At 50.8% G+C, this 12,363-nt stretch overlaps 6 protein-coding genes across 6 annotated transcripts, besides 15 other annotated features; all 6 read right to left on the bottom strand.

Moving 5' to 3' along the window:
- Tc00.1047053508241.149 (cystathionine beta-synthase, putative) lies at positions 1-298 on the bottom strand (the record flags this gene model as incomplete). The annotated part of the gene is made up of 1 exon (XM_808245.1): positions 1-298. A coding segment is annotated over one exon (298 nt), but the record flags the coding sequence as incomplete, so codon positions are not given.
- Positions 1-1,250: a sequence feature (heterozygous, non-Esmeraldo-like haplotype).
- Positions 629-887: a mobile genetic element.
- Positions 938-983: a sequence feature (T-rich).
- Positions 1,251-1,971: a sequence feature (areas not merged during assembly with more than two copies in the genome that could not be assigned to a particular haplotype).
- Positions 1,433-1,482: a microsatellite.
- Tc00.1047053508241.140 (cystathionine beta-synthase, putative) lies at positions 1,482-2,636 on the bottom strand (the record flags this gene model as incomplete). Its single annotated transcript, XM_808243.1, has 1 exon — positions 1,482-2,636. The coding sequence occupies one exon, from the start codon at positions 2,634-2,636 to the stop codon at positions 1,482-1,484; it is 1,155 nt and encodes a 384-aa protein (XP_813336.1).
- Positions 1,972-7,884: a sequence feature (haploid, Esmeraldo-like haplotype).
- Positions 3,115-3,156: a sequence feature (T-rich).
- Positions 3,180-6,431, bottom strand: Tc00.1047053508241.130 (hypothetical protein, conserved; the record flags this gene model as incomplete). The annotated part of the gene is made up of 1 exon (XM_808242.1): positions 3,180-6,431. One exon carries the CDS (start codon positions 6,429-6,431, stop codon positions 3,180-3,182), a length of 3,252 nt encoding a protein of 1,083 aa, XP_813335.1.
- Positions 5,785-5,818: a microsatellite.
- Positions 6,494-6,524: a microsatellite.
- On the bottom strand, positions 6,735-9,653 carry Tc00.1047053508241.120 (RRP44p homologue, putative; the record flags this gene model as incomplete). The annotated part of the gene is made up of 1 exon (XM_808241.1): positions 6,735-9,653. The coding sequence occupies one exon, from the start codon at positions 9,651-9,653 to the stop codon at positions 6,735-6,737; it is 2,919 nt and encodes a 972-aa protein (XP_813334.1).
- Positions 7,885-8,032: a sequence feature (areas merged during assembly that could not be assigned to a particular haplotype. This can correspond to areas where the two haplotypes were merged or to regions with more than two copies in the genome that were merged during assembly.).
- Positions 8,033-12,363: part of a sequence feature (haploid, Esmeraldo-like haplotype) that runs on past the window's edge.
- Positions 9,734-9,828: a microsatellite.
- Positions 9,897-10,901, bottom strand: Tc00.1047053508241.110 (hypothetical protein, conserved; the record flags this gene model as incomplete). Its single annotated transcript, XM_808240.1, has 1 exon — positions 9,897-10,901. The coding sequence occupies one exon, from the start codon at positions 10,899-10,901 to the stop codon at positions 9,897-9,899; it is 1,005 nt and encodes a 334-aa protein (XP_813333.1).
- Positions 11,050-11,075: a microsatellite.
- Positions 11,114-11,150: a microsatellite.
- Positions 11,235-12,122, bottom strand: Tc00.1047053508241.104 (hypothetical protein, conserved; the record flags this gene model as incomplete). Its single annotated transcript, XM_808244.1, has 1 exon — positions 11,235-12,122. One exon carries the CDS (start codon positions 12,120-12,122, stop codon positions 11,235-11,237), a length of 888 nt encoding a protein of 295 aa, XP_813337.1.
- Positions 12,292-12,317: a microsatellite.

The raw sequence follows: 12,363 nt of genomic DNA, 5'->3' as shown, positions 1-12,363 counted from the left end.
TGAGCCCGATGCCCGTGTTCCCACTTGTCGCCTCAATAATTGTTTGATTGGGGCGCAGTCGGCCACTCGCCTCTGCGTCCAGAATCATTTGCCGAGCAATGCGGTCCTTGACGCTGCCACCGGGGTTGAGGAATTCACACTTTGCAACCACATCGCAGCACACGCCGTGTTTCTTCGGCACGTGATTGAGTCGGATGCAGGGGGTGGAGCCGATGGCGTCGAGGACGGTGTCAAGAATGCATGTTCGCCTGTCGGGCACTTCCTTTTTGTTGTTTACTGCTGAGGGGTTCTGAGCCATGGTTTGGACGTCTTCTCTACCATTCGGGAACAAAAACAATAACAACAACAGGGTGAAGAGAAAAGGCAAGAGGTGAAAGCAGCCATTTCGTGGCGGTGATGGTGGTTGCCACTCCCCACACCGCTCCCCAAGCGCGGGCGCGAGTCACGCAAATATTCGCCCGGGCCGCTGACCAGACACCAGACTTTTCCATAAAAATAAAATGGGACGGGAAGGAAGGGGTGGTGGAGAGACAGTGACTTCGCCGCGTCCTCGTTGTTCGCTCCAATTATATATACATGTATTCGGCTGGCCGCCACCGTGACGTGCTGCAGACTCTGCGGAGTGGAGATATTATTAGTTACGAGGTGGCTGAGTTCAAGTTCCTCCAACCACAAGACCCCGCCGCAGGGTTGGAGTCAAAAAAGGGGGTTAGACGGCAAAAACAATGAAAAATTCATCCTGCCGTCATCGGTTCCTTGACTCCTCCCATCGCGGTCTTCCAAGGAACCCTAAGATGGGAAAGAACCGCACAGAAACATATTCGTCTTATCAGAACATATTAAATTAGGTCGCCCGCATTCTCGCGGACATTCTTTTCGCACGCCCCCAATAATAAAAAAACAAACACACACCAAACATATTCAAGAAGAACACATTAAAAAAAAAAAAAAATAAGATAAATAGGAAATAAAAAATAAAAAAACATCGCGGCCCTCCCCTTTGCTTTGCCCTTCTTCTCGGAGCCAAAGCAGGGCATTCATCATCGGTTCACCACTGGGAACCCGGATTGCATGGACCCGTAGAAGACACGAGGTCCCCCTCCATTTCTGGCGTTGTGTTGGTAATGTATTCGGTTAATTGCGGTAATCAATCATCCCCAGCACCCATCCCGCAATTCCTCTTATGCTTTGCCGGTTTTCCGTTTCGCCTCCGCACACATCGTTCCACCAGCTATCTCCCTGCACGTATTTCCCCGGTATTTCTCATGGCGGACGCCTTTTTTTTTTTTTGCTCTTGTCTTCGCTCGCCCGCAGTGCCCCCCAAACACTCCACTTCCCTCCCTAACAATGCTGCCGTACCCATGCAATTATCGTTGCCTTGCATTCGCCCTGATCCCAGAATTTATTCAAAAGTTACCTCGTTTTGCCCCGTTATGTATGTTTATGTTTTATTTATATATATGTATGTATGTATTCATATATTACTTTGCTTTTTCACAGCAACGTTTACCCTCCTCCACGCTGCCGCCGCATTTCGCCTCATACTCCGACAGTTTTTTCTTTGCCTCTTCCAGCTGCGCCTCCAGCGACCCGTAGGTTGGGCGTGTCACTTCGCCCTCCTCCAGGCCGTTCTCCACCAGCCAATTCTTGTCCGGGAACTTTGTCATGTAGTTGCGGATGCCATCCGGGAATACCACAACGCACCGCTGGTCAGGACGAAGATCTTTCGCTGCCTGCAGCACACCCCACATGGCGGCACCACTGCTCCCTCCGACGAGGAGCGCCTCTTCGCGGTGAACCTCCGACGCCAGCGCAAAGCTTTCCTTGTCAGCGGACTTCACCCACCGATCAACGTACTTCCGTTCGCAGACATCTGGCACAAAATCGTACCCGATGCCCTCAACGAGGTACGGCTTCGGATCCAGCGGTACCGAGGGATCGGCCAAAATGCTCCCGTACGGATCGACGCCGACAATGACAATGTTGGGCAGCAATTCCTTTAATCGTTTTGCCACTCCGGCCATTGTGCCGCCCGTCCCAGTGGTGAACACCGCCATGTCAACCTTTCCACCGCACTGATCGTAAATCTCCTGAGCAGTGCCTTCGTAGTGCGCCTTCGGATTGCTTGGGTTCCGGTACTGGTCCAGCAACACGTAGCCCTTCTCCTTCTCCAGACGCCGAGCCATGCCAATGAGACTATCCGGGTGGTCCCATGGCAATGCGGTCTCCGTTCGAATCACCTCCGCTCCCAGGGCCTGGAGGGTCACCTCCTTCTCATGTGACATCTTTTTGGGCATGGTGATGATCATGGGGTATTTCTTCACCGCAGCCACCAGACTGAGCCCGATGCCCGTGTTCCCACTTGTCGCCTCAATAATTGTTTGATTGGGGCGCAGTCGGCCACTCGCCTCTGCGTCCAGAATCATTTGCCGAGCAATGCGGTCCTTGACGCTGCCACCGGGGTTGAGGAATTCACACTTTGCAACCACATCGCAGCACACGCCGTGTTTCTTCGGCACGTGATTGAGTCGGATGCAGGGGGTGGAGCCGATGGCGTCGAGGACGGTGTCAAGAATGCATGTTCGCCTGTCGGGCACTTCCTTTTTGTTGTTTACTGCTGAGGGGTTTTGAGCCATGGTTTGGACGTCTTCTCTACCAATCGGGAACAAAAACAATAACAACAACAGGGTGAAGAGAAAAGGCAAGAGGTGAAAGCAGCCATTTCGTGGCGGTGATGGTGGTTGCCACTCCCCACACCGCCTCATCTCTCCCACAATTACTGAAATGTAAATTGTGTAAAGGGTGGAAAAAGCTTTCCTGGAAGCGCTAATGTCTTCATATCCCCCACGCACATTATCCCTTTGTTTGTCAATGTGTTTTTATTCAGCCTCCCGTATTTTCCATAAATAGACGTAAAAGTGTCTTCATGAAGAAATATATAAGGTGGGGAGGGAGGAAAGGGGATAGAGGGTGGTGCACTTAATAGGCTCAAATCATGCTTAGCGGCCATCGTAGAAATAAAAGGAAAGTCGAGACCTGTCAATACTCGTACTAAACCGGCCGTAACACCAGACATAAATAGTAGTAAATTCATTCCACATCCATACAATTACTTACAAATAAAAATGGTAAAAAAAAAAAAAATAAAAAGGAAAAAATGTGAAGAGCTGTTGGGTAAACTAGCGGCGTAGCAGGAGCTGAACTTGCTGTTCCTCCTCCTCTGAAAGCTGTATCCTTTCCTTACTTACACTTCTCCCAAGGGCCGAGAGATTCTCGCGCGCTCCCTGATGATGAATCATAAAGGTGCCTAATGTGTCCAGCACCGCTCGGCAGCACTCGGCTGAAACACTTTGCTGAAGCTGCAATCGAACGGATTGCTCCGCCATGGCCTTTACAAGCGGAACATGTCGCCAGTTCCTATCATTGAGGATAGCGCAGAGCTTCCCAATGGCGTCTTCAGTGAGTTCCTCCGATTGCTCAACAATCCAATTCGCCAGTTGATCCACGCGCGGATCCGTCTCCACTTCGTGGTGCATCTGCCACAAAGAGGTCATGACATCCACCGCCTTGTTGGCATCTCCCAGTTCCGGCAGCTTCTCCACGATGCCATCAAGTACTCGCGTCGCCAGCTTCTCATGCTCGATACCCAACGATCCAAAAGAGGCGAGCAGGGCACACTTTGAATCCAGCGGAAACTCATTCGCTTTTTCCGCAGCCTTGTTACCGAGCTCATTGTACAGCTGATCATTCAGCAGCATCACGCGGCTGAATCCCCGGATCGCCAGCATCAACTCAGGCGCCTCAAGGTCGTCAGAATACTCCTGCATTCGGCGTACAAATTTGTCAAATAATTTCTTGTCCAAGTATTTGGACCTCCCAAAGGCAGCAACGACAAGGCTGATCGCCTTCTGGTTCATCGGCAAAAATACGGGCCGCAGTGCAAGACGAGTGGAAAAGACATTGTACAGACTTCGCTTCGTGCACAACATGCGTGAAAACCCGTATATCAGACGTGCAATGTCTGTTCCACTCCAAAACTCCTGCGAGTTGTCAACGACGTAATCCGAGCACTTCTCTGCAACAAGCTGATGAGAGAGTCGATGTCCGATGCCATCAATTTCGCCAAGCCCAAAGGCCACATTGGCAATTTCACTCGTGGTGAGTTGATTCAACCGAAGTGGAAACTCGTCGATTAGCCCATTTGTCAACGTGTCTCCAGCCTTCAAAAGGTGTGCAGCGCCACACAGCTCGGTGTACACCTCTGAAGAGAGGGCCCCCATCCACTCCAGCAGGTAATCCATTACATTTTCGGGAATGCCATCTCCTGCGTCACCGTGCTGGCAGTGTACTACAACCGCCAAGCCCACAACATCTGGTGGTAAACGTCGTTTGTGTGACAATCGTCCCGCCACAACAGAAACAATTTCATTCACAAGATTTTTCCCCGGTGAGCCCACCGAAGACTGAGCGATCAGCCGTGCAAGCATGCCAAGGGCCTCATCAGAGAGTGTAGACACCTTGCCTGTAACCTTCCCTAACATCATGTGAACAGTAGCCATTCGCCTTTGCTTTAAGGCAAGAAGACCCGCACCTGGAAGAACCTCGCTGGGAGTGCGATCCATAAATTGCTCAGCCGTGTGCAGCAGAAGCGATGCGGAGGCCTCAAAATCAGGGACGTCAAAGAGTGTCTGCAAAACGATAAAACGCGCAATTTGTCGTGCCTCAGCATCCGGAACCTCTTCACCGCTCTGCATTTTTGAGACCACCAATTCCACAATTTCGCGGAAAATAGGTTCCAACTTGTCAAGAAGCGGCTCATGCACATATTTGCGACAGTGCAGCATTTCCAGAATCTCCAATGCATCATCCACTGCAAGAGACGTCCGAGCACACACGCTTGAGCAAACAAACTGCACAATTTCATTATTTTCGTCAAGGGCCGACGACAATTTCGTTATCTTACAGAGAAAAAGGATCGTGCAGGGTGTCTGCATAACAGAGATGAGTCGTGTGAGAACGGCTTCCCCCAAACGCCCTTGAGCCTCCATAAAAACCCCCCTCTCTTTCGTATCAATCCCCCGGGGAAGTGGCAAAGAGCACGCAGTACATATCCGCAGTAATTGCTCTACAGTTGCATCCCGCACAACTTTTTCGGTGAACTGGGCGGATAGAGCCACACTATGCTGAAACAAGGATCCGGATGGATCCCGTCGCATCGCTCTAAGAAAGGCGGCCAATCCTTCTGGAGAAAGTTCCCTCAACTGCATCGATAACTGTAAAATAATGCCTTCTGGTATCTCACCCTTCTCAGCAAAGATGCAGGCAGCCTGTGCTGCCACGTCAACTGGGACTGCAGCATTTTGCTCCTGTATCACGTCGAGCATCCAATCCTCAGGTATATGTTGACCCGTCAAAAGTTTTTCATACGCCTCTGATGTTTTAAAATTCCGCGTCAGTGAGGACGTGGAATCCTCATCGCTGCTGGCACCACTGTTATGCGATTCTGGGGTTTTGGTACGGAGTTGGCGAATAAATTCAAATGTCAGAGGGAAAAGATGTGAAGAAATTGCCATGACCTTAAGAATCTCATCCATGTGGATCTTGCTTGCTGTAGGCATAACCGACATCGCCGCCTCATCCAATTTCTTCTGTAAAACAGGGTCCCGCATGCCAAAGTGGGAGTAGAGCTCCATGCCCTGCACCACCTCTGCTGGGGACCATGCCTCGTCCCTTCGCACTCTTTGCGACAACCAGTTCCGTGCGCGCGGTGAATTCCAGGCAATCTTATTATTATTAATATTATTGTTATCATCATCATCCTCATCATCGTTTTCCTCTTCGGCCTCTGTTTGAGATCCCCTTTCAATGAGTGGCAGAATACATTTTTCATTCACATCCTTCATCTGCTCAGGACTCGCCCTCTTTCGCAGCTCCTTCACCAATGAATGGAACTCCGTTTCGGACAGGTGTGCCTGTGCAACTCGCAGAAAAAGTTGTAACGTACTCCCTGAATCTTTCTTGCTTAGTATCTTCGGCGCAGACATGAGAATAACGGGTATTGTCTCGTTGCTATATGACCCCAACGTAGATGCGTAGCGAACTACAGCCGTTACGTGATCGAGACGAGTTGCTGCGCCTTTGCCGATTGCTGCGTACAACTCACAGACAAGTGTGTCGGCCATATCCGCGCGGTTACAAAAAAGTGCGGACGCCCCATCTGAAATCATTCCAAGTTCTATCGGGCTGCACAAGTGACTGACACGCTGGGTTCGCGTTATAATCGAGTCAAGGGGGAGATGCAGCAGCTCCTCCTTGCGCAGGCGCAGACGAGCCACAGCGGCCATGGATAAGCACAGCTCCTCTTTTGTCAAGCGTAAGGCCAAATGCGGTGACGCAATCCGCTGGAGTAGGCGGTGCAACTTCCCATTCATTAGACAAAAACGATTATCACTAACATACATGCATGTACATATATGTCCAGAGAGCAGAGCAAAACAACAACAACAACAACAACAACAAAACAAGAAGAGCAGAAAAGGAGTTTCAGCCACAGCCAGAAGTAACATGTGCTCCTTTTCCTCCACAAAGCAACAATAAAAAAAAAAGAGAGGGATGTTTGGGTGAAGCCAAACAACAACAGCAACAAAAAAAATATTAATATTCTGTATTACGTCTCATACAATTCGTCCATTTGAAGTGGGAGAGTTGGGGAAAAAACAACAAATGATGGGGTTTCACTCTTTGTTGTTCTTCCCTTCATCCCCTTCCTGCTTCCGTCGAAACTTCTTTCGCACCGGCCCCTCTTCGCCTGCCGCGTCGTCCGTTGGCGACTTTTCCCCGTTTTCCCCGTTTTCCCTGTTTTCCCCCTCCGTGCAGAAATCCCCTCTGCCATCTTCGCCCTCCTTCATCATTCCAACCAGAACAAACGCAAGTGTGGTTCGAAGCACATCTCCCTGCTGACGCAACTCAATGCCAACGCGAACTTTGTCCAGCAGGCCCGGCACACGCACAAGTTGCTCCTTTGGAATCTTCCCCTCTTGGCCATACTTGGGAACAAGGACAAACACATGCGTCTCGGAAAGTTTCACGACATAACCGTCTTCGTCCGGTATAACCTGGCCCGCAAAGTTGCGCAAATAAAAGCCTGTAAAGAGATTTTGAGAATCGCGTCCCGCCCTTTGCGCCTGCTCATGGCGGTAATTAATGTTCGCTGCAACGGCCTCCATCTTGACAGAATCCGTGTGCTTCTCGCTGACCTGCATGATGCCAAGAGCTGCCGCCAACTGCCGGTGTACAATCACGTCCGCATAGCGACGAATAGGGGAGGTGAAGTGGGTGTAGATAGGCATGGCAAGGCCAAAGTGGTAGAACTCATCTTGTGACACCTCACTGCTGGAAAAGTATTGCGCCTGTCGCAGACATCGTGTAACAAGGATGCGGATAAGTTGGTTAAAATACACGTCGTCCGGGTCTATGCAGGCATTAAGGGAAGTGTTTAATGTCAAGGATGTCGTGTCATCAAGTCGAAGGCCAAGTTTTCGCTCGAGAGCTTCATTCAAATTGTCAAACGCGTTTTCCGCGGGGCGCTGGTGACGACGTAGAAGAGTCCAGCGCGGATAACTCTCGTAGACCTTCCGTGCAGCCGCCGCATTGGCAAAGAGCATCCATTCCTCAATCATAGAGTTCGCCTCAAACGTCTGGTAAACCTGCATGTCCGTGGGATTCACGTGGTCGTTTTCGACCTTAAACTTAAACTCCTGTGAGGCGAGGAAGAGGGCACCGTCCTTCTCCCGCATCGCCTTGAAGTGCCGGCTGATGTTCATCAAATGGCGTAGCGAAACAGCAATCTCGCTCTTGTCGTTGACGTCGTCAATCATGCGTTGCGCATCACCATAGTAAAGTGCCGCACGGGAGCGAATCACCGTTTTTCCAAAGTAATCGCGGACCACGTTGTATTCCTCATCAAACTCCCACAGGATTGAAAAGGCGTAGCGGTCTTCATTTGAAACAATGGAACAGAGATTTTCCGTCAGCAGCTGAGGCAACATATTAATTCGTCTGTCAACAAGGTACACACTCGTGCTACGTTTCGCAGCCTCCTCATCCATAGCTGTATTTTCATGCAAAAAGTGCGTCACATCCGCAATATGAACGCCGACTTCAAAATGGTTCTCATTGACAACACGGCAATGCAGTGCATCGTCAATGTCGCGGCATCCAAGAGGATCAACACTGACAACACACAAATCCCGTAGGTCAAGTCGACGCTCCAACTCATCCTTCGACACACTCCACTGTCCTTTTGGTAAACAGTCATACACCGCCTCACTGAAGTCGTAGTGAGGAACGTCATTCTCAAGGAGAATGACTTTAGCCTCTGTGTCCTTGTCACCAATGGTTCCGAGCACCTCAACGTAGTGACCCACAGGAAAACTGTTGTACTCCGGCCAGTCGTCAATAATAACACTCAGTCGCTTGTCTTTCAAATACTCCAGGTCCCGCGTGGAAATGCGGATTCGTGGAATCCGATTGTCCTTTGGCTGGAATAACACACTGACTGCACCGGAAATTTTCCCTTCCGACGCCGTGAGCCGCGTGAGTTCCTCGACGTCAATACTACCGCAAAACGGCCTGCGCTCCATGCTGGTGATGCCAACCACCCTCCCTACCGGCATGTAGCCTCCCGCAACAGCCGCCGCCTCCGTTGCGTTTTCATCCAGCGGCTTTGCGTCCTTCGGGCCACGCCAAGAAGACACCGGGAGAAGTTCAACGGCAACAATATCGCCATGAATAGCACGGTTCAAATTGGAGCGACCAGGCAGCAGTACCCGTGAAAAGTTGTGCCCCTCCCACTGCCCGCGTATCTCCCCAAAGAAACAATTGGTCTCACTCACGCGCAGCTTACCGCGAAGGTACGTGCCGTTATTTATGCCCATCAACAGAGCACCGCCCGCCACATGTTGCTGAAAGAGAGCACCCACCTTGGACGACTCCTTCATCCCCGCTGGCTGCTCATACTGAATCTTTTCCAAAAGATCTGACCGTGTGCTTACAGCCTTCTCAACAAACTCTCGTAGCGTGACACAGGAAAGATTTGGTGTGGCGACCTCCTCGGTAGCCGTGACAAAGGCCTGCCGAAGCAGTTTGTCGTGCGAGATGAGGGCCACACTCGGTGGCGACGCCGGAAAGGCAAGGGAGACGTGCCGTCCGTACCACCGTGCGGCTACTCGGATACAACGATCGTTGTAATCATTGGGGGTCTCCTCCCGCTCCACCATACAATGTGTCTGCTCGTGGCGATCATTGGAGAAGACGTAGCACTGTTTTCGTTCCTCCCCCAAGAGACGTTGAAGACGCGCGTAAATGCCTTTGTTGCGATTCTGCACCTCCGACACAACAGTCGACAGGAATACAATGTTCTGTACCTGGGCGTCCTCAAGGGCATTCATGTTGTGCAGGACGACATTGGTGTCCGGGATGATGATGAGTGAGGTGGGAACGACACATGGCCCACGTTCGCCGCAGACGGCAGAAGCACAGAGGGAGCAGCCAACAATGCCACAGCCAATGTCATTGCGTGTGACGCCGCCCCCACCCCGCCTTGCCGTATGCCCTCGGACTTCGTGTACAGCGGACCGCTTTTTTGCAAACATCTCTAGCTAGGCCAAGCGCAAGGTGCGGTGTGTACGCAATTCCCTCTGTGCCATGGGAAATGGAGAGAGGCAGAAGTTCCAACAAAAAGAAAAAAAAAAAAAGAAATAAATACAGAGAAACAGCCAAACAAACAAAAAAACAGAGGAGGGCGACACAAACACACAATTAAAGAAAAATATACTGCAAGGAGAAAAAACTGTGATTGATAATTGTGTCGTGTAAAAGAAATTGGTGTGAGGGATTCAATGAACATAATTTCCCGTTCCCCTCCACCGCCGGTCCCACTCCTCTCTCATCGCGCCACAATACTCGATACAGTCGTCGAGAGACGCCAACTCCTCCGCGCTGATACCCCCGCACACGTCATTCCACCCAGTTGCAAATGTGACCACATCGTCAATGCCCACCAGTTCCTCTGTATGTGCAAAGAGCGGTGCGGGTACGGTGGAGGCCGCCAGACTGCCAATGCCCATTCCCATAGCCCGCGAGAACAGATCGCCATCATTCTTTTCGTTGCGACACAATGCGAGTGTCACTCGCTCCAACGGCACACCACACGAGGACGTCGTCTTCATAACGGTCTCCAACCACCTTGGAGTAAGTCCGCGGATGCCTTCTTCAAGCACCACTCGCTCACAACCGCCGTCGGAGCTCAACAAATGCGCCACACTCTCGGCGACACGTATGCTGGGGACATAAAGCCCCTCAAAGCGGCACGTCAATGACGAGCGCAGCCACGCCGTCCAGCTGTACCCTTCTACGGATGACAACGCGGCCATTGCTGGGGTGAGATCCTCCGCGTAAAATTCTTCCAAGTGCTTCTGCCCAAAGAGCATCCGTGAGGCAAGAGGCCCTGATGGCACACACATGCACACCTTCTTGTACTGGGGGAATTGTTTGATTAGCCGCGGCACATCACATGGCTCTACGAGAACCACCAACTGGTTACCCCCAGAAACTGCCTCCCATGCCGCTCTTCTTTGTGCTTCACTTGACGTCGCCAACACAGACTCGTGTAGCGTTTGTAACAAAGTGAAGGGTACAAGTGTTTCCGTGGCGCCCCCCACAAAAACGGCGCCCGTGATGGCATCTACGGCAAACCTAGCAGCCGCGCTAAAAGTGACACTCGTCGGCTTCTGCCCCAGCGCTTGAAGAAGAGCACAGGAGGAGCAGTCCAGCAGTCGCAGTGGCAGAGTAGCGCACACTCGCGGCAACAGATGCACGGCCATCCCTCCACGTGTCTCCATTCAAACTGCGCATGAGGTACCCATCATCCAGAGAAGGGAAAAAAGGAAAAAAAAAAAATAGCCAGTCAAATTCCAAAAATATTCACACACACACACGCATGTAGAAATGTGCGGAAATATTACGGAGAATTGCAAAAGATAAGACCAAAATAACAACAACAACAACAACAACAAAAAAAAAAAATAAATTAGACCGCATATATAAATACTTAACAAGCACACACGCAAACACATACACACACATATACAGAAACGGAATATGAGTCAATATGACACACATCTTCTTTCATTCACCCGTTCCGGCCGTGTAATGATTCCGTGATAACGCACGATTCATTCCTTGTGAGTTTTTTCCACAAATACTAATTGAAAACGCCTCTGCCTGCAGCAGAGGACCAGTAGAGGTCCCCATGAGGCCAACGTCACGTAGCCACACCATTGATAAACGTCATCGCCGCCAAAAAATACAGGCTCGTTCAGCACCCAAAGCGACACAGATACCGTAAAGAAAAAAAAGGGAAGACCCAGCAGAATTTTCCACCAGGCGCGTGAATCCCAGATGATGTCCAGCACGGGACCCACGCCCCATACGGCAAGCGGCGGGCCGCCCAGACGAATGACGCTAAATGTCCAATACAAGACAAATGGAACGCTACATTCCTCTACCTTGCTTATTGGCGACTCGCCACAGGCAGCCCACAATATAATAAACTGAGCAATCATTGCCATAACAGATAACAGCGAGATGCCTACACCACAAAGTGCCAAAAAATGCCGTGCGGCTGTGCCAAATTTCCATGAGAGCGCCAGAGTAAACGATGCGGTGAGTGATGACGTGAGCCAAAGGTGCCGTACTCTCTTTAAGAAGCCCAGCATTCCATCTTTTTGCCATCGACTGTAATTCCACAGCTCTTCTTCAGTCGATGGAAAGTCCAGGGGATTTCTTTTGTTTCCCGTGGCGATAACATACACAAGATGAACAAGGCACGCCAAACCCAACAGGATGGGAACACGAAGCCACCCTTTACTCCATCGACCTGCTACTTCTGGAAAAAGCGTGGTACCCGTGAATGTGTCTTCGGAATGTTTGTCTCGTGCTTCCATCTCGTCCTCCACGGGTTTGAGCCCAAGCACCCAGCGAGCACCGGCGTCTTTGTGAATGGCTCTCATGTACGTCAACGGATCCTGCAGCACCCTCACTTCGCTATCCTCACGTGCCATCTTCTGTGTACGCTATTCCCTCCTTCAGCGCCACGCCCTTCTCCCCACTTCTCTCCCACCCGCTGGGCACTCCGCACCTCTCAGTCTCACAATAAAACAGTCAAAAAACAACATACACAAACAAAAAGGGCAGGCCAAAAAAATGTTCCACACGGAGGCAGCGCAAAGCAAAAAAAAAAAAAAAAAAAAAAAAAAGGAAGATATGAAACGGCAGAGCAGCGGTAGGCAAGAAAGAGAGAAA

Source organism: Trypanosoma cruzi, genomic scaffold (assembly GCF_000209065.1).
Source record: "Trypanosoma cruzi strain CL Brener 1047053516729 genomic scaffold, whole genome shotgun sequence".
Classification (NCBI taxonomy): domain Eukaryota; phylum Euglenozoa; class Kinetoplastea; order Trypanosomatida; family Trypanosomatidae; genus Trypanosoma; species Trypanosoma cruzi.
Note: the sequence above shows the minus strand (reverse complement) of the source record. Positions and strands in the feature narration are given on the sequence as shown.